The following is a 25777-nucleotide window of genomic DNA, read 5'->3' on the forward strand; positions in this document are numbered from 1 at the left end:
AAAAACACAAAAGCCATTATAGCTCAAACCCATTTGATCTCAACCCTGCTCTACATGTCACCCATATTTACCAACCTAAGAAATTCAAAACCAGACACATGCTACAACAAAATTGTTACTACCACCAACTCAAACTTTAGGTCGCATCACTGTACAGCACTCAAGCAGCTCAAATGGCTCAAGCTTCCCCAACTCCTAACTTTATAGTCAACTAACCATTGCCCAGAAAATATCACAAAGAAAACACACCTGCCCTGCAAAACCTACTACAGCCATACTCCAGTAAAAGAACTCTATGATCCAATAACAAATCTCTGATAAAAATGACCACTGCCAACAATCAGGCTGGTGAATCCCTCTTCTCCAACTATATAGCTAAAATCTGGAATGTACTACCTCTCAACATAGCATATACCACAACCTCAGCACAGTTCAAATTAATGCTAAAAACTAATTTATCCAATAAATGTCTATGTCCATGTGTGGATCCTGATTAAACTGCTTGTTCTTTATTATTATTATAAATACTGTTTCTGTGATGATTAAATCTCAATATCACTACTTTTTATAACTAAGGCCTTTCTATCTCTAATGACTAAGAAATACAAATTTTACATTATTTTTCTGTTGAGAGACTCTTTCATACCTATAAAGTTCCATTTATGACTCTTTGAATACAAAAGTATATCCAATCAATGTTAACTATGCCTGTATGTAATATATTGTATATTTACTCCTGTCTACAATTGTGTATGTCATATACATTGTACTTGCACCTTTGTTAAATATTTAAGTTTTATGTGGAGCTTTTCTCCCTGGGTCACTGCTGAAAAAGGACTTGTGTCCAGTCGGACTTTCCCGGTTAACAAATGTAAAATAAAAACATAAATAAAAATGTAAGTTCTAAGCAATACACTTGTTAACTACTCCACTGCCTTTTGATTAATAAATGTACATTAAAAAAAGCAAGGGCACATCCTGAACCAGCAGCTTGCACATCTTTCCCAGAAGCAAAATAAACATCTATTTCAGTGGAACTGAGTTAAGTTAATTGGAACTTATACTATATTGAATATAACCCAACTAGATCCTTCAAACTTTCCACAATATCCCTTTTTCTACTGTCAGTAAACTGCTCCCACCTACGCAAATGCAAACAAATGGTAGCACTAATGGGACAACTTACAGAAAAAGAGGAGGCATGGCCATCTTAGAAAAAAAAAAGAAAAGAAATCAAAAATATCAAAACGTTTCAGCACTGAAAATATCAAGTAGAATAGATTCTCTTTCAGCAAATCAAATGGATGAAACAGACACTAATAGCTTGTAACAAAAAACTCTTCTTGAAAGCTATAAAAACTGCTAATGAGATATTAAAAAAAACAGCAAAAGCAACACTGAACAACTAGGCAGTCAAACTGCAAACCCATTTAAAAACAAACATCATCCATACAAAGCTCCTCTACAGCAGTCCAATATACATTCTTGAAACAGACACCCTTATACTACCCTCTTTCAATTCAAATACATTTATAAAAACAAAACAGTTAAGAAACATCTGCAAAATATGTAAGCTATTTCCTGTCCTACTGCTAGCAACTTACAGCAACCCTTCTCCAAACTGTAAGCCTTATTCTAGCTAACCCCCCCCCCTTGCATATATCATTATCTACCGGTATCTATTCATGATCCCTTAAACACACTACAATTATTTATCATTTCAAAGTACCCCATCCACGATCACCACAAGACTGCAGGCCAACAATCAACTTAAAGTTCTGATCAACGATATTAACAATCAGACTCAAGAAAGTACAGTTGTGTACATTTACTATAAATGTAGATGTTCAAGTGTATTCATTGTTGTAGTCATCACATTTGGGTTATCTCCCTGCAGGTAGCCCTCAGCCGGCCTGAATACCAGAGTCTTGGGATTTCTGCATTGGATGCTGTCACTTCTTCCTTGCCGTCAGGTTGCCAGGGGTATAAAACATGCAGCCGATGCCATTACATCAGTTTTTCTTGCCCCAGATGTCAGGTGCCCCCACAATAGGAAGCAATTAAATGGTATGGTAAACCCCCATCAAAAAGCAAATACACAAGAAAAAATAGATATACCGACCAGAAGGAGAGGTAGAGCCAAGAGAAGTCAGGGGGCTGGAGGGAGTAACCAGGACTGTAACAGTGAATACACTCGAATATCTACATTTATGGTAAGTCTACACAACTGTACTATGTTCTTTGTGTTTCACTGTTGCAGTCATCACATTTGGGTTGATTCCCAAAGCTAAGGAAGGGAGGAGGAAGTTAAAGAGCATGAGGGCCAGCTATTAAGCCCTGCAAGACTGCAGTGGCAAATCCAGCTCTGGACTTTGAAAAGATAGGCAAGTGGTAATGCTTAGTGAAGGTATGTACAGAGCTCCAGGTAGCAGCTTCTAGGATGTCCCTAGTAGGGACCCCTCTCAGAAATGCCGTAGAGGTAGATGCAGCCCTGGTGGAATGTGATCTTATCCCCTTGTGGGGTAGGGTTTCCATGGTGCTTGTAGCAGAAATGAATGCAATGGACTATCCATTTGGAAATGGTTTGCTTTGAAAAGGCCTTCCCCTCTGCCCTTGCAGTAAAGCTAACTAGCAGCTGCTCAGATTTTCTGATAGGCTTAGTCCTGTCCAAATTGAATCTAAGTTGTCTGTGCACATCCAGAGAGTGCAGTATTCTTTCCCCTTTGTTTTGTGGATTAGGGAAAAAAGTAGGCAAATGAAAAGACACCACCTTGGGCATAAAGGAAGGACTAGTCCTGAGGGAAACCCTGTCCGCATGGAATATAATGAAGGGTTCCATTGCCATGAGGGCCTGTAATTCAGACACTCTTCTTGCTGAAGTGATGGCTAGAAGGAAGGCTGTTTTCCAAGAAAGGAATTTCAGCTCTGCTGTAGCAGTTGGTTCAAAGTGGGGAAGCGTGAGCTTTTCCAATACCAAGTTTAGGTCCCAGGCTGGAGTGGGAGCTTTCCTGGGGGGGGGTCTTAGATTTTTGGCCCCTCTAAGGAATTGCAAGGGGTAGAGAAGAGGGCTGGCTCAGTATTATAATGTGCTGAAATGGCAGAGGCATGAATTTTAATGTTGGATGCTGTAGTTTCTAGAACCTGGTTTTAATTGAACTATTTAAGCATTAATTAGGGAGGAAGCATTCATCTGATGAAGTCCTATGTTATGAGGACAAAAATGTGATTTTGCATGTGGAATAGAAAAGCGTTAATGGTGTATCGAGATTTTTGTCAATAAACAGAGTGGAGCTGCAACTGGGTTTCTTGTCTTGGCTTTGGGCATTCGTTTTGGAGTTTATTTATGAATTTTAATTGACGAGAAGGATAGGCCCCTGTGGAGTATTTCTGTTAAGTAATGTAGAATTTGAGGTAAGCTGGGCACCGCTGTGCCCATCCCCTGAGCCAGGCTCCAGGAACAGTATCTTTTCCACTTTTCAGCATAGGATTTTCTAGTACTAGGCCTCTTTGCCTTCAGAATGACACCCAGTACCTGCTTACTGATGGATACTAAGGGAGATTTCAAGGAATTAGCCAGGCTGCAAGGTTCAGGGTTTGAAGCTGAGGGTGCAGAATCTGGCCCGCCTGCTGGGACAGCAAGGAAGGGGTCTGAGGCAGGTGCCATGGTTGTAGCTGTGCCATACTGCGCAAAAGGGGGTACAAGTGCTGGCGCGGCCAGTCTGGTGCAATCAGTATTGTCCTTGGCTTATCCTGTTTGATATTTAGTAGAACCTTCGAGAGGAGAGGCAGAGGGAGAAAGGCATAAACTGAGAGGCTTTCCCAGGTAAAGGACAGGACATCCACTTTCCAAGCTTGGCTGTGGGGCGTTATTGGGCAGAATTTGTTCAACTGGTATTTCTGAGGGGAGGCAAACAGGTCTTCCTCTGGAGTCCCCCATTTGTTCCTCAAGAGGTCGAATATTTTGGGTTCTAGTTTCCATTCATGTGGATCCATGAGATTTCTGCTTAAGTCGTCTGCCAGTGAATTTAGTATGCCTGGCAGGAATTGAGCTTGCAGGTGTACTTGGTAGCTCAATGCTGTGTTCCACAGAGCAAGTCTGCAAAGAGGGTACGAGTGGGTTCCCCCCGCTTCTTTATGTACCACATAACTGTGGAGTTGTCTGTCTTTACTAATAGATGTCCTGGAAGAATATGGTCTTTGAAGGCTGTCAGAGTATTCTGTACAGCCGACATTTCTTTTTGACTGATATGCAGGTGCATCTGTCTTGGGTTCCATTTGCCCTGAATGCACTGCCCTGCCATGTGAGCCTCCCCATGCATAGTCTGATGTGTCTGTTGTTAGAGTTTGGGTGGCAGTGGGGTAGAGTGAAAGGGAGTCCCTTGTTGTGGTAGCAGGCCTCTGCCCACCAAAGGAACTCTGTCTTGATACAAGGAATGACAGAAATCATTGTTTCCAGGTCCTGAGAATGTTGACACCATAGGCTTTTTAGATGCCACTGGAGTTTCCTCATATGCAGTCTTGCATATGGAATTAGTAAAATGCAAAAGGCCATAAACCCCAGGGCTTGCAGTATTTTCCTTGCAGATAGCTGGGGTTTTGTGGCCAATAATTGAAGTAGGTTGTCAAATAAACCTGTTTCTCTGGAATGAGGAATGCCGTCTGGGAAGTTGTGTTCAAGCTTGCTCCCAGGAATAAAATCTGTTGGCAGGGTACTAGGTGAGATTTCTTTTCGTTGATGGGTGTACCCCAGTGAGGTCAGAAGTTTCTTTACGAATGCCAGGTGTTGTAATAGCAAGTCCTGGCTTTCTGCCTGAATCAGACAATCGTCCAAGTGTGGGGAAATTTGAATATTTCTCTGCCTGCAAAATGCAATGGCTGGAGCTAGACACTTTGTGAATACCCTGGATGCAATAGATAAGCCAAAGGGAAGTGCAGAGAACTGATAGTGCATGAAGCCTGCCCTGAAGCGTAGGTATTTCCTGCAAGATTCCCTTATTTGGATGTACAGGTAAGCTTCCTTTAAGTCTAGGGTTTCCAGCCAGGCATCCTTGGCTGGCATGGGAAGAAGCTGTTGCAGAGTTAGCATTTTGAATTTTAGAACTAGCAGAAAGGTGTTGAGAACAGAGAGGTCCAGGATAGGATGCCAGGAGTTGTCTTTACTGGGTACCAGAAAAAGTCTTGAATAAAAACCTTGTCCGCTTTGTTATGCTGGGACAGGCTGAATAGCCCTGATATTGAGAAGAGAGAGAACCTGCTGTTAGGCCTCTACCCATTGATTTGGGGGTAGGTCTGGCCAACCATTTGATGTTGGTAGAGTGTGGAAGTGGAATTTGTATCCTTGGGAAACTATGTTCAAAACCCATTTGCCCAGGGTAATGAGTTCACAGTTTTTTGCATGCAGGGCGAGCTTTCCTACTAAGGGAGCTGGTAGTAGAGCAGGGCTTGGAAGGGTTAAGGTTAAGTCACTGTGCCATTTTTCTGTAGGGGGGTGGCTTACTACTCCCTGCTTTGGTAGTGGGAGCCCCCACTGCTTAGGTCTGTGCTTAGCCTGAGACTGTAGCCTAGGTGGTCTGCTGTTCCTGGGTTTGGAATGAAAAGGCCTAGAAGGGACTGGAAAGGACCAGTTCTTTGAAGGCCAATGCCTACTGAATCTGGGAGGCTGTACTTGTAGGAAATCCTTAACAGTTTGCATAAATTTAGTTTTTTCCTCCATCCTTTTGAGGACTTCTGCTTTGTTGCCAAAAAGGCGGTCTTGGTTTAATGGGAGCATCCAGTAATTTAGCTTTTACATGATCTGGCAAGTCTTGTTCCTTAAGCCAAGCATGCCTTCTAAGTACAGACCCAGTGATAGCAACCCTGCAAGATGCTTCTAAAGCATCAAAACCACATTGCAAAGTATGTTTACCAACTTGTTCTGCAGAATGCATTAAACCCTGTAATTCTTTGTGTTCAGTACAGTCAGGAATCAACATCATTTTCTGTTTAAGTAGTCCCATAACATGCTGCTGATACTTTAACATATGAAACTGGCAGTTTAAAGCTCTAATGGCCAAAGTAGCAGAAGTGTATACCTTCTTACCCCATCTTGTCTAAGGCTCTAGAATCTCTATCAGAAAGGATAGGATTTTTGGCAGCAGCAGCCTTAATGCTTTTTGGTCCTTGGGAAATGGTCTCTGGAGCCGCAGAAGGATTCTTGAAGAGAACTTGTGAGAGTCAGGTACTCTATAATACCTGTCAGGTTTTCTGGGAGCTGGAGGTAAAGTGTCTGGGGAAAGGCTAGATTCCAAGAAAGCATCATCTACAATGTCCAGAACAGGAGGGATAGCTAAAGGCCTGTGTAAGTCTCTTTTTGGAGTCAGAGTAATCCTGGCTTTCCCAGCTGAAATGCTCCCTAAGAGCGTGCAAGGTTTCACCGAAAGAAAAATCTTCTGGAGGGGAAGCAGAGGGAATAGAATCCTCTGCATCAGAATCCTCATAAGTAGATAAGGGCAAATCCTGACTGCAGGGATAAACTTGCTTCTCGTTTGTCTGGCGAACAGTGAATAATTATTTATTCACAAACACTCTAGTATACCTCTCAACTGTACAGATTTTCTCAGAATGTCTAGATTTTTGGCTCATATTTTTGGCCTGTTCCTCTTTTGTCCTGACAAATCACTGGGATGATCTCAGGATTGTAGTCACTAAATAATGACATATATGTGAGTTTCAGACTTCAAATCCTTCAGAACATGTATATTAAAATAAATTATGTTACTCTAGCAACTTTCTAAAAGTTTATATGAGCAATATTTAAAATATATTCCTATTTGTACCCCCCCATTTTGTCAAGCTTTGACATATTTTTTGCATTAAGAGGTTGAGAGGTTTGCACTCTAGTACCCCAATGTTTAAAAATGTTTCTTTCAATCACAATTTTCTTTCTGATGGTATGACTGCAACTTTAACAATATAGGTCTTGGCTTCATTCTCAGAGCATGATTTAGAGCATACATATGCTGTGTCCTTTCAAATAAATTCTGCTGTGGAATACAAGTTCATTTGCTATTTATACTTTTATAAAATAAAAAAAATAACAAATGGATAGTTCTGACAACGACCATCAGGAGGGTAAACAGCTTAAAAAGATTAATATATATATATATTTCTTGCTGATCTAGCCCCTTGGAGCCTTTAAAAAGTGGTATAGTAATCCTATGCTTGCCTTCTCTCAACAAAAAATGCAGACCATGAAATCTGGATCCTTTTCGAATGATGATGGATCCACTGTTTTAGTTAGTTTCATTAATAAAACCAGCAGTAAGTCACAACAGGAGTAATGCTAACATCCATTTCTAATACTAATTATTTACAGGCAAACATTTAAAACTTTTAATACAGAGTTTATATTTCTAGACCTCGAAGTTATACGTTTTGATTTTTTTATGATAGATTGTAGTTAAAGAATAGTTTGTAGTTTTAAAGCTTCTGCAATTACACACACTCCTATTCCTTCTATTCTGTCATACATAATGTATCTATCCAATGAATTATAACTTTAAAAATGTAAACTAATACATAAGATTCACTGTTGGGTTAATTCACTCCACCATTCTGAAATTATGATATGACTAATGCATGTTTTGTTGGGTTTATGTGGATTTATTAAAAGTAATACAGAGTTTATTTAACACTCTAGTGTGATTCTTATTAGGGGATAATGAAATAGTTTATAGTAAATGTAATATTTACGGTAATTATTTTTTAATTAAGTTTAGTCTATCCTCAAGGGCAAAGCACTTTATTCCAGAATGAAATTATCTTATAGAAATCTTTAACAATCTGATCATAATTAAGCTTGTTAAATTGTCTAGGTTATAATGTAATACCTACATATTAATTTCTTCACAATTTCAATTGTAATTATAAACTTTTATTAAAGAAGAATTTATACTGTGGTTAAGTACAATGGTAGTGATTTTGTTTTCAATGACTAACAAAAATTTTAACAGGCCCACCAAAGGTATTGTATATGATTTGTTAATAATGTCAATAATATAACATTAGCAAGTAACAGAATTTTAGAGTCACAATTGCCATTTATACTACAACCTTTGATATTAGACTTCTGTGTTACTGACCTTTAACTGTGACACTGTTATAAGGGAAAGGGAAAACTTTGTTTATTTTTTTTTCATTATTATAGATTGAGAGATGTACGTGCCTTATGTTTGAAAGTTGCTGTTTACTGCTCGTACTAAGTTTGCATAAGAACCTGGGAAACCATATATCTCCAATATTTTAAACGGAGCAAGTTTAATGAATCAAAATAATTTTCTACATCTAAACTTATAACATCTAATTATTTTTATTATGATTCACATAATCTATTAATATTATCCTATGTTTGACTTTTAAATATAAAACCAGTTTACTGTTCATTAGGTAAAGCAAAACAATATTCAATCTCCCTAAAATGGCAGACACAAAAAACTTATAATCGAATTCAATACATATATAGATTTCTACGAATACCATAATGTAGGCACTTTATCCTGAATTAGTATACGTGTTATCACTGTCTATTTTCATGATGGAAGAATATTAGACAGCACATTAAGAATCCTTTAACCTCTGGATAATATTCTATGGAAATAATGTATAAATCCTATAAATCTCCGGAATAAAAATCAAATCCAATGGCCTTCTTCACCTTTATTATCTTCACAGCTTGCATAGGCTACCTGTTTAGTCTCATGTCATCTACAGAGTTCTCAGCTTGGTCTACCTAACCCCATACCATGTGTGTTCCCTACTTTCAGTAGCTGCTTGCATGGCATAAACAATCTCATGCTCTCTACTTTGCCAGGTCCAAGTCTAAATGGTAAAAAATGCAATCTTTTACATTTAGCAAACAGACCCTCCACCCAGATTACAGTATAGAAAACACTCTACTCCAAAATGAAGATGCTGTGACAGACCTTGCAACATGGGTAGAGTAGACAATCCCCTCCCTTTGACCATCATGTTGCAATAGTGGTCAGGAAATCCTTCTATTTAGAATAACTGGTTGCAAAAGGTATTTTCTGTAGGTCCAATGAAGTACTGAACCCTCTAAATTATGTACTGGTTAGGACCATAACAGAAAGTAGTGCCCCTTTGGGATGTACCTTACTAAACATATCAAGCAGTCTGACAGACCTCAAAGGCTCCTGACAAAAAAGATCATTAGACTGAAGGATCTGAACCATCAAGAGAGGCTGAAGACTTTGTCCTTATATTTAGTGCCATACGAACTTCTTAGGGACAAAGCATGCTTTGCCATCCAGGTCACAAGGGGTCCAGCAGTCCAAGACCTCTTATTTATCCACAAATCAAACAGTCTTCTGAATGCCAAAACTAGAGAATTGAACCTGCATCAGCAGATAAACAAATCATAGTGGAGAGACAGATTTATCATGCACTGACTACCCTCCTCTGGAAACAACTTCCTCTTCAAATCAAGCAATCTGACACACCATCTTCTTTTAAGAAGGAATAAGAGAACTGTATGGGTTATTCTTAAATTCATCCCTAGTATGACTGGCCTACTGCTTCTTGGAAAAAGAAGTAAGGTCTAATGGTGGTTACTAACAAGGTGTAAATAGCCCCATGGCCCAGAAGCTTTGTACATTCTATGTGTCTAAGAAATGCTAACAGAGAGGACAAAAATGAAAAAAAAACTTGTTAATTACCTTCTGTCAAAAATGGCATTATCCACGAATTTTCTTGACAGAGCAGAGCTTACTCTCAACTTGGCTAATGATCATCACTTTTTAAGGCAAAAGGCCATTTTATGCAGACTCCATAAAGTATAATGGTGGAACCTTAACTATGTAACAAATGAATCAGGTTTGACTAGCTGTCTGCGAGCTAGTGTAGCAGGCCAGGGAAGGACTGGAATGAGGGACATGGGGGTGCTAGAAAATACCTGCTGTAAAAGCTGCGTCCAGGGGAAGGTCAGGTACTGCAGCTCCTGCAAAGTTAAGACTGGAAGAGCAAAGCCCACCAAGGAGTATACGTGCATTCTGGCTGTAAACTGAAGATGTGAACAAGCATGTACTTTACTGAGCCCAATTTAATGGGCATCATACTTTGCTTTCCAGCCAACAGAAAAACATTAGGAGCACTAAAAATAATAAACCTCAAACCCTCAACGGATGATGCAATGATCAATTGTCACTTCCTTCACTCACTGTCCTAAGATGCCAGAAGTCAGTCGATTAAATGGCTCTCCACTTTCTCTCCCTTCCTCCCAGTTGATACTGGAGTACTTCAAGGCTCCATACTTGGATTTCCCCTCTTCAACATCTTCAGTAACAGAATACATTCATCCTCCCTCCAATATACACTCAAATAACATGTAGACACTTCATTATTATCTGTTCATCAGACAGTCTACTCATTCATCAATACATCACTCAAAAAGCCTTCAGCTCATTTGAAAACTGGCTTAGTGAAAACCAACTTTTCCTAAACCACCCCCAAAACACAAACTATTATTATTTCTCACAAAATAAAAATCTCACTTCAAAACATCCTTCACAATAGTATCTTTTAGTGATACTACAACTGAAGCTGTACCACATACTAAGCTCTTACATGTGACAGTAGATGATCAACAGGTGGGCAAGGCCAAGCTATAGCCAAATGGGAGATGTTATTCTGAGCACAAAAAGGGAAAGTGGCAGGTTTAAAATGGTCTTCAAGGACAGCTAGCCTTGTACTTACCTAAGAAACTGCCAACATAATTTTGATCTACACATACAAAGCTGTAAAAAGAAAACACATTAAAAGCTTGGAATGCTCTAAAGATCAAAAGGCTCCTTACAAATACATCCAGAGTATCTCCTGCAAATACTTACCTCCTTCCTACTTTACACTTGTCCCATCTTAACCAATACACAAACCACCCCAAGAACAAACCTTGACCTCTACTACAATAAGGTAGTCAGATTTGCTACTAATCAGCCATACAACTCATACCACTGTCTACCTCTAAAATCATTAAATTGGCTTGAGTTGCCTCATTACCCTATGCTCAGTCAACTACTCTTTGCACATAATCTATAAAGCTTCATCCTACCCAGCTACCACAACCATTCTCAAACATCACCTTCCCTGTTGCTCTCTCTGCTCCTCTGACCAACATCTCCTTGAACTTTACAAACAAAAAAAAAAAAAAAAATAAGCCACAGCCCATACTCTAATTCAGTGTCTATATCTGGGAATAAAATGTCCATTGCCATCAGATCAACACCCAATAGTTATATGTTCAAAAAAATCAATAAGAGAAGTTCTTCGCAACTCCTGGCTCTGTACCTGTCTCAGCTCTGCCTAATTTTCTCTACTAATTAATGTTTCTCCCGCCTTCCCCTGCCACTACTCTCATTGTCCTCTACCTTTTTCTCCTAAACCACCTCCTCTTTTCTAGCCCGCCTACTATACCCATCTCTGTATCTCCAAAGTAATCCACACTGAAACTAATCAATATCTCACTACTGTCTGGGAGCCTCCATTTACTAAATCTTTGTTTCATCATCTGGCACTAACCTACCTATTTTTCTACTGTCAATTACATTTTTTACACTTACTACAACTTTGTTTTTCCACTTTAACTGAACTCACCTTTTGTTCCCGTCTTCTACGTTTTAATCAAAAGTCTTATCCAAATCTGTATTAGCCCAGTGTCATTTAAATACAGTTTTTTTTTACTCCATCACTGTTTACTTGCCTCATCTTTATCACCTGGCTAAAAGTTGCACTTTATAACTGTTCACTGTTTACTTCTGTATAATTTTTGTTAAAATTAATTGTTCTGCATTCATGTAAAATTCTGTTCCTATATATGGAGAATTTCTCACCAGACCTCTGCTTAAAATCAGATCTATATCCAGTCAGACTATCCTGGTAAACAAATTCAAATAAATAAAATAAAAAGATACTACCTTTGTCCAGATGTCAGAATGAGTAAAACAGCCTTCCAAGTAATGAACCATAAATTAGCCTGGTAGACAGATTAAAAAAAAAAAAAAAAAAAAAAGGTAAAGTCAATTTTTCAAGAATAAAGTTGAGATATCAAGGAAGAGGAATTTGCTTTAAAGGGGTCTCACTTTATAACACTCCTTTCATAAACTGTTTGACCACAAAAAAAGAGAGACAAAAGAGGGTGATCGATGGGTAGACAAGCTGAGATGGTTGGAAGATACCACAATCCATTTTTAAATAAAGAAACTCACACACATATTTCAAAACCACAGAGATCAAAACGGTTTTGGGATCTCTGTAATGGGCTAGGCACTACCTAGAAAACCTCTTCTACTTGCAAACATAAGATTTTCTAGTTGCAGGTTTTCTTGCTGCCTTAAATACCTACTGCACATCCTCACAGAAGAACTGCCTAAAAGGTATCAAAATATAATTATCCAAGATGTTAGTTGCAACTGCTCTAAGTTGGGGTGTACCATTCACCCCTGATGCTGTGTGAGCAGATCCAGTCTGTGAGGAAACTTATGGCAATTATCCTTGGCCAATTCCATTAAAAGGAAGAACCAACTATGCCTGACCCAAAGGAGTTTACCACAATGATCTTTGGTAATTCTTTTTGAATTTTTAAAAATGCCTTGGGAATCATTGGAAAGGGTAGAAATACAAGAACATTCCCAACCATATGAATGATAGAGCATCTGTCTTTCAAGCATGGCTGCAAAGACGCCTTGTTTTGAAAGGATGCAAACAGATACTTGAGGTGTTCCCCCATCTGGATTAAGTCCAGGAAGATCTCAACATAGAGCTTCCACTCATGGGGGTCTGTCCAGGGTTTGCTTAGTGTGTCTGCCACTGTGTTTTATCTAACGATAATGTACGGGGCCTGCAGAGTGACAGAATGGTGCATAGCCAGCTCCCAGGTCTTCACTGCCAATCAGCCAAGAGCTTATGACTTTGTATCCCAGATACCATGTCATATTAGTGTTGTTTACAACCACTAGAAGAGGACCTAACGTCCATAAGTGGTGAAATAGTTTTAATTCATGAATCACTGCCAAAATATCTCTTATGTTTAAGTGCTTTGGAGTGCCCAGAGAACCTACAAGCCTTGCTCATGACTCTCATGGACACTGCACCCAATGAAAAATCTGAAGGGCCTATCTGGACAGATTGGACTTGGGTCTTAAGAAAGAAAAGAAGTCTTGTATTCAGAGATAGTTGATCCCTTAACCACTGAAGTTCCTGTTTCAATAAATCCAATGGGTGAAGTTGCTGCGTCCAACGATTCTTCAACTAGCACTGAATTTTTCTCATGCGCAGTCTGGCTAGTGATATGAGGATCACTGATGCCATGAAGCCTAGAATTTTGAAGAAATTTCTTACTGAGGACATGTCTAGAAAAGAGAAATACAAGAAAAGGCCCTGCTAAGTCAGCATGTTGTCTTCTTGTAGGAAGGCCATCATTCTTGTGTCTATATAACACCCAGGAAAACAATTTATTGAAAGGATGTGAGGAAGGACTTTTGAAGGTTAACTTTGAATCCCAGATGAGAAAATACTGAAGTGATCTTGTTTAAGGTCTCCAAGTACCTGGATACAGATTCTGCACAACTCAGCAAGTTGTCTAAATAAGGAAAAATGTGGATGATGGGGTTCTGCAACAGGCAACCACTGGAGCCAAGTTTTGTAAACACTTGAGCTGCAGTAGACAGGAAAAACGGTAATGCAGAAAACTGATAATGTAAGCCAAACACAGCAAATCTCAAAATTTTCCTGAAATTGAGAGTAGCAGGAATATGCTGATAATCAGCCTTGAGATGTAGAGTAACCAAAAAACTGTGGTTTGTAAGCTATGCAAGGACCAACTGTAAGGTGAGCATTTTGAATTTCATTACTTTTACAAAGGCATTTAGAAAAGAAAATCTAGGATGGGTCTCCAGGAGTGCTCCTTTTCTTTGGTACCTAAAGATTCTGGAGTAAACTCCTTTATCTTTATGTATCACAGGCACTGGTTGTAAAACCTCTTCTTCCACCATGTGATGGAGCACTGCAGTAAACAGCACTGTCTGGTCTGAAGTGTGTGGGAGAATTCCCATGAAAGAGGGAGGATTTTTTATCCACTGCCAAGTGTATCCTCTACAAATTATTCACAGAACTCATTTGTCTGAGACTATCTGCAGCCAGGCTGCAGAGTTAGGAGACTGAGAGACAGCCTGGAGGAAAAGAAGGAAGGCAGGAGATGGGTGTGGGTGTGTGCTTATTCTCTGTGGCTCAGAATAGTTATTCCTCTGCAGGTGGTTGATCCTTTTTTGAAAAGGAACTCCAACTGTCTGGTTTTGTAAACACTTGAGCTGCAGTAGACAGAAGAAATGGCAATGCAGAAAATTGATAATGTATGCCAAACACAGCAAATCTCAAAATTTTCTTGAAATTGAGAGTAATAGGAATATGCTGATAATCAGCCATGAGATGTAGAGTAACCAAAAAACTTGGATCCCTGGCTTTTGTTTGACTGGGAGTTTTGTTTGTTTTGCCCCTTGAAGGAAGACTTTGAGAACTTAAAACATCCTAAATACCCCATGCATTAATTTGCCACCATCATCCCACTGTTTGAGAATCTGTGTAACAGAGGGCCCAAACACCAATTCAGAACTTAAAGGTGCATTCAAAATTTCAGCTTTAAAATCATCAGAGAAGTTCTGATTATGTAACCAATCATACAGTCTTAATATAACAGACGAAGCAACAAAAGTATCCAAACTGTATATACACTTTAAAATAAATTTCCACTTTTAGCCTTGAAAATTTAACATTCCAAAGGCTAGATTACTAGAAAGAGGCATCCTTTTGCCCCAAAAATCTAACAATTTTCCCTCTTTAGCAGGGGCAATGGATTAAATGAAGCCAAGGATTTTTCATTTGAGCAGGCAGCTGAGGAGACCACAGCTGGGTCAGCAGTCAAATAAGACAAGATACCTGTCATACCTAAGGAGACCCTGATGCTGGTATGAGAGGGGGCACAGCCACAGAAATGGGAATCTTGTTTTTTTTAAGGTGATAAATTTCTACTTACCTCTGAGATAGTTCCTGACTGCTCTCAAGTAAAAAAATTCAATAAATGTAGAAATAATCTGACGAAAAGTGAACACTTGTTTGGACTTAAGCTCAGGTTCACCTTCCAAAATGTCAGAGTGAGTGAACCCAATCTCAGCTAGGAAATCACCACTGTTCTCATCAGATTTGTCATCATTCTCTGAAACAACAGAAAGGTCTACAAAGTCAAATTAGTACTAGAGATATATGTGGGAAAACAACCACCAGAATTAGTTGTCTGCAGAACACTCAACCAAGGAAACCATATCAGCCTTATAAACAGCTACAATCTGACCACTAGCTGTATGATGAAGCTTCTGTTAATTTTTCTTGTGAACTTTACTACTAGATAAAATACTACGGGACAGAGTATTACTTCTAGCAATGGGTCTCTTACCCCCAGACAACTCCTGAGCCTAAAGGGTTTGGTTCTCCCATACTTGCTCCAGGTACTGGAATAGCTCTGGAGTACGTGTCTAAACCCCATTAGACAGTGTCTGGCAAAGCCATACTAGACAGAGATGGGGCAAAAAGTAATTGGTATGTGAGCCAAGCAGTGGCCCCAACAGAATAACTAACTATAGGATGAATCATATTTTTATACTGTTTTTTTTTTCATTTTTACATGCAATTAAAATTGATGGGTGGGGGTATCAGAATTAAGATCAAGTCAGAGGAGAGAACGCCATCCAGAATAATAAAATGACAGTACTGGACAATGTATCACAATAAGGATTTCAAGTTTCTAGTATGAAGTACGTCCCTACACAACTAAGCTCTGCCTAACTGTGGTATTATCAAAAAAAAAAAAAGTATGAAATGCTTTCAGAATTCTTTTACAACTGATACAAGTTACAGAATGTCCAATGTACACAGTCCAAACACCAAAGCAGCCAATGTGCCAAACCAGTGATAAAAATTAGCTCCACACACTTTAACCACATTAAAATGCCATGACATAATATTTAATAGCAATTTAAACTATATTTTCTTGTCAAAGAGACTAAAATCTCCGCAGTACATTCAAATAATTGTAGTACAATTGCGCTTTGATGTTAAAAATACACAAAGCAGAGTCATACATATAGAAAATAATGTATAAATCTATTTATTTATTTTTATTTTGTTTACCGGGATGGTCCGACCATTAAAGAACCCATTTTCAGTGGAGGCCTGTGGAGAAAAGCTCCACATGTAAAATACATAACAGTACAGAGAAATTACAGTTGTTACATACATAAAATACAATGTAATATAATACACATCAATAGTAACAAGCAAAAAAGAAGTATCTGATATTAACAATAAACCTACAGGATAGTTAAGGTAATGACCAGCTAATGAGAACCTCGAGCTCAGGGGAGAACCTTGGGGACCTGAGCCAAGGTGAAACAGGCCTGGAAACAGGCTTAGTCTTTGGTGGGGGACCGGCCTCCGATGAGCGGTCAGGGGAGCGCTTGTGAGGCTGGTCCTCCTTAACCTTATCCCCTTCCCCGGACCTCTTAGCGGGAGGGTGAGTCCCAGAGGCTGAAGAAGGAGAAGATGAAGCAGCAGCCGCTGCTTTCTTGGCAGGAGAAGGTGGGACATCTGTCCCAGCAGTGGAGGGCAACAGGCCCTTGACGATAAGTTTGTCATGCCTGTCCTTAAGAGCACTGGGATTAAACCCAGAGCAAATAGGACAGGGGAACTGGAGGTGAGCCACCCCCAAACAAACCAAACACAGAGTGTGGCCATCTGCTGGGGAAAGTTTATGGCCACACTCTGTGCATCTCTTAAACCCAGGGTTTGGGGTGTCCTCCATGCCTTAGCCTGTTCAAGCAACACACACACACACACACACACACACACACACTACCATGAGAAAGAAAAGGAGGGGAGGAAGAAGAAATGCCTACCAGAAAACAACTACAAATAACCCTATGAAGGTACAGAAGAAGTTAGAAGTGAAAGGGATAGCAAGAAGATAACAAAAGTCAAACTTTTACGTTGTAAACTGCAATGGAGCTCGGACCATGCTTCTTCCTCTCAGGCAGCAAAAGGAGATCTGAAGGGAGACTGGGGCATTATGAGTAAGGGGAGGAGCATGGAGCTCGGAGCCATAGCCGGAAAATGCGGCCAGGTCAGATTTGATATAGATCTGAGGACCCACAGGTTGAAGACCAAATGAAGTAAACTACTTCAGATACTATATTTTCTAAATTATAAATCTCCACAGTACATTCAAATAATTTGATTTGTAGTACAATTGCGCTTTGATGTTAAAAATACACAAAGCAGAGTCATACATAAAGAAAATAATGTATAAATCTATTTAGTTATTTTTATTTCGTTTAATGGGATAGTCTGACTGGGTTAAAGAACCCATTTTCAGTGAAGGCCTGGGGAGAAAAGCTCCGTATGTAAAATACATAACAGTACAGAGAAATTACAGTTGTTACATAGATAAAATACAATGTAATATAATACACATCTATAGTAACAAGCAAAAAAGAAGTATTTGATATCAACAATAAACCTACAGGACAGTTAAGGTAATTAGAAATGATATGCGGATAAATGCGTAGTACATATTACAGACAGTTTTATACTTGAGGTTTTTAGCTGCACTAACCGGAACAGTACATGTACAAAGCCCAGAATCAGCAAGGAAGTTTCTAAGCAATCTTTTGAACAATTTGCAATTAGTAGTTGTTCTAATGTTTAATGGAAGAGAGTTCCAACTTCTTGCTACATGGCAGAAGTATAGGGAGTCACCAGCAGTGTTTTTTGATTTGGTTACCTGTAGTAAGCATGGATTAGATGATCTTAGGGAACCACTGGTTGAACAGGATGAGAGAATGTTTTGCAGTACAGGTGTTTTGTCAGCCTGGTAAATTATACTGTGTGCCATGGTTAGTTGATTGTACAAAAGATGATGTGGGAGTTCTAGCCAGGACAATTTTTTTAATATGTCACAGTGATGACTATGATTTTGGGCGTTAGAAGCAAACTTGGCTATTTTACAGTAAAATTGCACTAGTTTCTTTAGATCTGTTAATTTGAGATTAGTAAGGATAGAAGAGGCATATAGAAGTGCTGATATAAGATGAGTTCTGGCAATAGCTATCCTAGATGTGTCAGTTAGAAATCTTTTGTTTCTGTATAAAGTGCCCCATTTTTTGTGAACTTTCTTGATAGTTTGTGAGATATGAAGGTCAAATCTTAGGTTGTTGTCAAGGGTGATACCTAACAGTTTGATTTATGTATCAGGAGTGATTATCATCTTACTGGCAGTGATGAAGAAAGTGGTAGGGGAGGCTCTGAAGGGTTGGAAGACCATAAGTTTGGTTTTGTTTGGGTTGAGTATGAGCTGTGATTCTGACAGCCAAGATTCTACTTCAGAGAAGGATTTTTTTGTGATTTGCTGGAGTGTTGGAGCATGACATAGATGGGTACAGTCATCTGCATACTGGATGATAATAGACAGTGGACTGTCAGTGTTAAAATCATTAGTGAAAATGCTGAACAGAAATGGGCCAAGAATTGATCCTCGTGGTACCCCTAGTGTGACTGGGAGAAAAGTGGAGAGATTATGATGCCATACTACTGCTTGTTGATGTTTGACAGCAAAAGAATGTAGGCTCAGGTTAGAGAGAACATTTAACAGTTTCTGGTGTGAGACCATATCAAAGGCCTTGGACACATCAAAGAAGACAGCAGAGGCAAATTTACCTTCATTACAGAGTTTATTTATGGCATTGAAAAAACTAAGGGGAGCAGTACTAATGCTGTGGTGGGGTCTGAAACCATGTTGGGAGTTGGCAAGAAGGTTGCTGGAGATGAGGTGGCGAAGGAGTTGAGCACAGGTACATCTTTAAAAGATTTTAGATAGAAGGGGTAAAATGGCAGTAGGTCTGTAATTAGTGAGTTTTTCTCTCAAAAGATGAAAATAAAGTAGAGTGACAACAGTAAAGACGGGCATGATGAATTTGGAGATTTGACGGCATGAGACACTCCCTACTGTTTAACAGCACATATACATAATACACTTATGAAATAATTACTAAATGTTTCTTCAAAAATAGTAAAACAAGCATTTGTCAAAGATAGAAGTCAAATAAATACTGATACAAACAGAAATTCCCAAAGGAATTACTGTAAACACTGACAGAAATCAAATATCAACATGTTTTTAAATTAACATAAAAACAGAAAAAGAAAGGTTTCCCAAATGGGGTTATCTGAGAAGTAAGCTGGACAAATCAGCACTGGATCCTGTGAAAAATCAGAGGACTTTCTTCTCTGGGTGACAGAAAAATGATGGACACTCACTTCCTGTGACAAATGAAGGCTTCCCTTTCAGGACATGCTCAGGCAATCAACTGTCACAGAAAGAGAGATGGAGGGAAATGTGAGCTTTTGAAAGCTGGCCAGCACAGGGTTACCATGGCACATAACCCAAAATGCCACTGAGGCAGAGGATATGATGAACATCTACTGGTAACACTGCTACAGTAGTCTCCCTTAGTGGCTGGGCATTTTGTCTGCATTAACTAATGACTGAAATAGCCTAAAACAAGACAATCAAAGTGACAGTAGCACAACATGTGTTTGGATGTCAACCACCTGAAATGTACTACTAGACAGCAACAATATGACCTCAGTGGCTTTCCATGTTCACTGACATGAAGTGACCTTACAGCTGATTATATTAAAAAGGATGCAGGGGCACATGTTGCCTGCACTGGTTATGGGGTGTTTTGCTGCCCACAGAAAACTGAACTCAGCCTTTTTTGGCACTGGCTTATTTCATCAGTAATGTATGTTGGCCAAAGGGCATATGACAGCTTAACCTAGACAACATCAATGCTATCTGGCCAAAACTGGGCAACAGCTCTCTAGACTTTCATCTACTTTCCAAACCTTAACTGTTTACACTCAGATTTATATGTGCATTATATATGTGACGCAAGGTGCAATTATTTAGTATTTCACCCCCGAACACTGTTTTAATCATTTTTTTTAACTCTGCTACTAAATCAAGTAAAGCATCAAAATTAGCATTAACTGGCAATCAACATGCATATGCATACAGTAAAGAAAAACACCAAAAATGATTACTTACAAGTTTCAGTTTGCTACTGATCTCAGAAATATCTTCGGTCTCTGAGGCTATCAGATTTGATGGGACTGTGCTCTGCCTGTTACAAAAGGTACACTCAGTTAAAACTTTATTCTGTGATACTTCTGTTTTCATTGCTTCTGTTTAAAAGACAGGGCATAATCAATTTCCATACATGCAGGATTACACTTTAATATCTGCCAAAACTGTTTCATCCAGCTCAGCACACAACTGTAACAATTCCACTTTGTTCCAAAGCATGGCAGCAGTAATTCTTGCAAAAAATATACCATTCTGAATGGCTCTTTGAGTTAAAAAGATTCCACTAATGACCACTGTGGCATTACTAACCATTCAGTGCCATGCCTATAGAGACTTGGTAGAGAGGGTCATCACATCAGCCAGAATAAGCCACCTTTTATTTCCATCAGCAGTTTACACTGACAGCATCAAACCTTGTGTGTATATACAGCTATATTGTAACCAGTGTCACAAATTATTGAAAAATGTATCCGTAAGCAATTACTTCAGTATCTCCCAAGTAATCAACCTCATTGTGTGCTGTTTATGTCAACATGTAGAGAGAGCTAAAGCATATGAATCTCATGTTGTTGAGGTTGCCCGTGAAGGAACCACAAGTAGAAAAATAAGATATGTAAATAAAATAACTTTTCATTTATGTATTTTGTGTTAAATGGTTTAACATTACTGCAAAATATAATATACTTAGAATATTTTTATAAGTTTCTCACTGTAAAGAGTAAAATCTAGTGTGTTTGCAGAAACAACTCTTTTTCCAAGTGGCAGCTGACTTAATTAAGAGTAAGCCATTTAAAAAAGAAAGTAGTTTATCACTTATTGTTACAGTTTCGGGCCTTAGATATGAGGTATCTACTGAAACAAAACTCAGCCAAGCAAAGTTCTATCTTGGTGGAGTTGAAGTCGATGACATGAGATGAACTAATAAAACACACTTGCGCGTGTGCGCACACACACATATACATACACAGTTTTCACACATGGCCAGAGCAGAGCTTGGAGAATTATGGTGTTATAGACTTGATATTTATACATTTTTAAATTAAGATATGTTCATACCTTCCTCTCCCTCTTAGATATCACAATGAGTTAATTTTTATATTTTGCTTAAATTTCAAGCCAGAAGGATAGTTACAAAGTCAGTTTTGGATGACGTGCACACTGACAGGTCTTTTCTATACTACAAACAAAAGAATCTTGAAATGTTTGTTTAATGTTAGCTAAAGGAATAATGTTTTTGTACACTGAAAGTAAATGAAGTCTGACATGCATATTTAACCTCAAAAAGTTTCTCCTTTTGTGTAAATGTGAGTACTGAGTTGCAAGATGCAGAGTATGTATAATTATCTAAATAGGTCACAAACTAGGTAACTGCCAGATCACCTCACTCTCACATTTTCATTTACAGAAATATAGACTCCTACCTTTAGTTTTATTTTACTTTTGCTACTACATGAATATAACCATTCTGCTTTCTCAGCCAAGTTTTGTAAATCAGAAGTGGAGAAAGGGATAATTAAATCCTCATAACATTACTCATAACAACAGACTTGTACAGGAACACAAGGTCTTGCTGACAAGAAAGAACATTAAGGTGTTAACTATTCTATATGAACCGTCTTGCTGCAGGGATACAGCTAGAAAATTCTGTTTTCATGCTCAATGATTTATTTTTAAGTTCTCAACCCTTTTGGCATAAAGGAAGATGTTCCCTCTATTAAATATGTTGCTTAGCAAGCTATGCACCTGTTGTCTAGGGTACCAATTTAGACAGCTGTAGAAATATTATGAACTGTAAAGTAACAATGTGTGAGACAGCTAGTATTTAATTAAAAGATCGAATGAATAAGTATAAAGCTGATTTGCTGTATTATCATAATTTTTATTTTCTTTTATGATTTTATATGTAATTTTATGTAAAATTGAGATAAAATCACATCAATGTCAATATGCATAATTATTTGTTTAAAAGTTTTCTTTTTAATACTATTAAGAATTTTGCTTTAATAAGTGCCATTATACAATGACCCTCCATTAATATTCCAAAACGTGCACGCTGATTGGTCAGTGTGCATGTTCTAAATCAAACTTACACTAATGGAAAAAGGTCCGGTCACCCGTACTTTTTCCATTAGTATAAGTCTTTTTTTTACAGCAACGGAGAACACAAGATCTCCGTTGCTGTTTAGACACTGTCTCGCTATGTTAAAGGAGTTTAACATAGCGAGACAGCTTTAAAAAAAGTAACGGAGATCTTCCTTTACCCGTTGCTTTTTTTAAAGCTCTCGCTATGTTAAATGGGTTTAACATAGCGACACAGCTTTAAAAAAAGCAACGGAGATTCTCCGTTGCTTTTTTTAAAGCTGTATCGCTATGTTAAACTCCTTTAACATAGCAAAACCGTTTGTAAAAAGCAACGTAGATCTTGCTTTCTCCATTGCTTTCACCCACAGCTCTGATGTATTGCATAAGCATATGCATGCGTAGTATATCAGAACTGCCACAGAATACCAGACAGCTGCGGAAGGGCAGCAAGGAGGCATTATACAATGCCATTATTTAAGAAAAGTAAGTATTTTTTTTCTTAAATAATGTCATTGTATAATAGCAATAACCCACTTCTGGTGTGGGTAATGCTGGATTTACCCAAGGTTGTCTTTGTTTGGCCACTCGGGCTTCGCCCTCATGACCAAGCCACACCAACCATGGGTAAATCCAGCATTACCCACACCCAGGTGTGGGTTATTGCTACATTATATTATGGTCTAACAGCAGGAGCACTGACAAAGCACATGGCAGCTTTTACTTTATTTTAATCTAATTTATTGAGCAAAACTACTACACACTCTGGCTTACAGATGTTAATTTACAGTAATGTGATTTCAAAGATACAGTCTGTAGTACTGACTTCTACACATTCTGATGTGCTTATTACTACATATATTTAAAAGTTTGTTTTGATATTATAAAACCTGTCTGAAAGTCAAGAGAATGTTCTTCATCAGCAGGATAAAGTTCAAAGTCTTCATGAACAGGGAAAAAACAATACCCGGTCTCATACAGAACACTGATCTGGACTTACTTAACTGATCACAGCATTCACAGATAGATGTGACTTTGTTAACTAATAGCCTCATGTAGTAATTTTCATTAGTATGTTATGCTGGCTATTAAAATTAGCTCTTCATTAAAGATTTTTTGTGTTTTATTGGAGTATTATTGTGGTCATCCTTTACAGTCGTGGTGGTCTGGCTGTTTCTTTGTTGCTGTACTGTTGTTTGCTTTGAGCCTTTCCTTTGCAGTTTGTTGGTATATACTTTTTTGTCTCTGGTATTAAATGAATACCTTCTGACTGACCCTGTGGCGCCTCACTAGTTTTTTATTTATATTTATGCCAAAACTAACATCTTACCCTCTCTACAGAGTATTTTTCTCTACATTTTCCTTTTGCACTTACTCTGAAGGATGACAGAGAAAAGTGGAAGGAAAAGGGTACAGATAAAAATGCTGAGATCTTAAACCGTTTGCACAATGTATGTTACATGAATAGATTAAACAGACTATTAAGAATGTAGTGTTTTTCTTCATTTCTGCAAGGTAAGCATGCAGGGGTGTAGCCAGAGATTTACATTTTGTACTCAGACCTAATGTTGCTGCTTCCAGTACCCACTTGTCAGTGTAGAAATGTACTCACCCCTCAAAATGCTACCCCAAGATACATGGAAAGATGTACTTTCTTTTCAACTGTTACAATTAACTGCCATACAAAGCTAGTTATAGAGATGTATTCCTTTGGCACAAGAATTGTTTGTGAACTGCTATACTGTGAATATTCATTTACTCAGTTCTAAACAGTTTGTGCTTTTTTAGTGTTGACATTAGCATAAGCTGCTCAGAAAAACTGGACACATTTCAGTACAGTGAGTATGCTTACCTACATCTGATCCTTGTAAGCATGTTAAATAATGAAAGCAAAGAATACTGAGAATTTCCCATAAGCAGATGTTTCAGCAGAATGCAGGCAGGAGCTTAGCTTGTTTAATTGGAAATTAACAGAGTTGGCCTGAATCACTGTTCTACAGGCAATAAATCAGTTAAAAGATGCTCCTGAAATACATTCTGTGACCTCTTCAGTGGATGTATTATAGAAACAGCAGTTTACTCTTAGAAAGACAATAAAAGCAAGCACTGACAGAAACGAACAGTAATAAAAAGGGTGGGGGATAAATGTAAGGGAAAAAGTACAGTTTTGTACCTACCATAAATGTAGATGTTCGAAGATCTACATTGCTGCTGTCCTTACACTTGGGGTAGTCCGCTGTCCTCGGTCGGCCCGAATATCAAAGTATTAGGCTGACGTCGGTCAAGGCGCTTAAGACTGACATCAGGACGTCAGGGTACAAATGCGCATGACCGACGTCATATCCTCAGTCTTTTCTTGCCCCAGATGTCAGAAGGCCCTAAAAAGAAAGGTCAAAACCAAAAGACAGCAAAAAACAACCAACCACCCTTGCACTAAACATATGTACAATATATACAATATTCACAGTATTCATAACCCAAAACCACACCACTGCCTCTAACTATAGAGGGGAAGGAGGGAGGGTAAATTGGACTGCAGCAATGTAGATCTTCGAACATCTACATTTATGGTAGGTACAAAACTGTACTATGTTCTTCATCTCACATTGCTGCAGTCCTTACACTTGGGTAGAATCCCAAAGCAGAGGTAAGGGAGGATGGCAAAGCTATAAAGCAGGAGGAGCTGCCAAAATGCCCTGTAAAATTGCAGTGGCAAAACCAGCCCTAGATTTAGAGTAAAGTGGAAGGTGGTAATGCTTAGAGAAAGTATGCACTGAACTCCAAGTAGCTGCCTCCAAAATATCTTTAGTCGCCACCCCCCTTAAAAAAGCTGTAGAAGTGGCAGTAGCCCTAGTGGAATGAGGCCTAATCCCAGCTGGAATCTCCTTACCATGATGGGAATAACAGAAAGCAATACAAAACCCAATCCACTTAGAAATAGTTTGTTTTGACACAGGTTTGCCCTGAGAACCCAAAGCAAAAGAAACAAATAACTGCTGAGACTGCCTGAACCCTTTAGTTCTGCTCAAATAATATCGCAACTGCCTGTGTATATCCAAAGTGTGCAAAATCTTTTCCCCTTTGTTTTGGGGGTTTGCATAAAAAGTAGGTAAATGAATAGTTTGGTTTAAAGCCACACTAGAAACCACTTTAGGCATAAAGGAAGGATTAGTACGTGAAGATACCCTATCCTTATGGAAAATTAAGAAAGGCTCAACCGCCATAAGGGCCTGTAATTCAGAAACCCTTCTCGCAGAGGTAATGGCCAACAAAAAAGCAGTCTTCCAGGATAAATATTTCAACTCGGCAGTAGCTGCAGGCTCAAAAGGTTGTAGAGTAAGTTTCTCCAACACAAAATTGAGATCCCAAGCAGGAGTAGGAGCTCTACGTGGGGGTCTTAAATTCTTTGCCCCTCTAAGGAATTGCTTAAACAAAGGATGAGAAAACAAAGGTGGG

General features: G+C 38.7%; 1 protein-coding gene across 3 annotated transcripts in view; it reads right to left on the reverse strand.

Annotated features, from left to right (window-relative positions):
- The window catches only part of TBK1 (TANK binding kinase 1), a 3544425-nt gene that overhangs the window by 1223105 nt on the left and 2295543 nt on the right, over nt 1–25777 (reverse strand). For all 3 annotated transcript variants that reach the window (XM_044088041.1, XM_044088040.1, XM_044088042.1), the window contains exon 13: nt 20204–20279. In XM_044088041.1, coding sequence (XP_043943976.1) covers nt 20204–20279 — 76 coding nt within the window. The remainder of the gene's footprint in view (nt 1–20203; nt 20280–25777) is intronic.

The sequence above is a fragment of the Protopterus annectens genome, chromosome 11.part0 (genome assembly GCF_019279795.1).
Source record: "Protopterus annectens isolate FY-2018-M chromosome 11.part0, PAN1.0, whole genome shotgun sequence".
Lineage (NCBI taxonomy): Eukaryota > Metazoa > Chordata > Ceratodontiformes > Protopteridae > Protopterus > Protopterus annectens.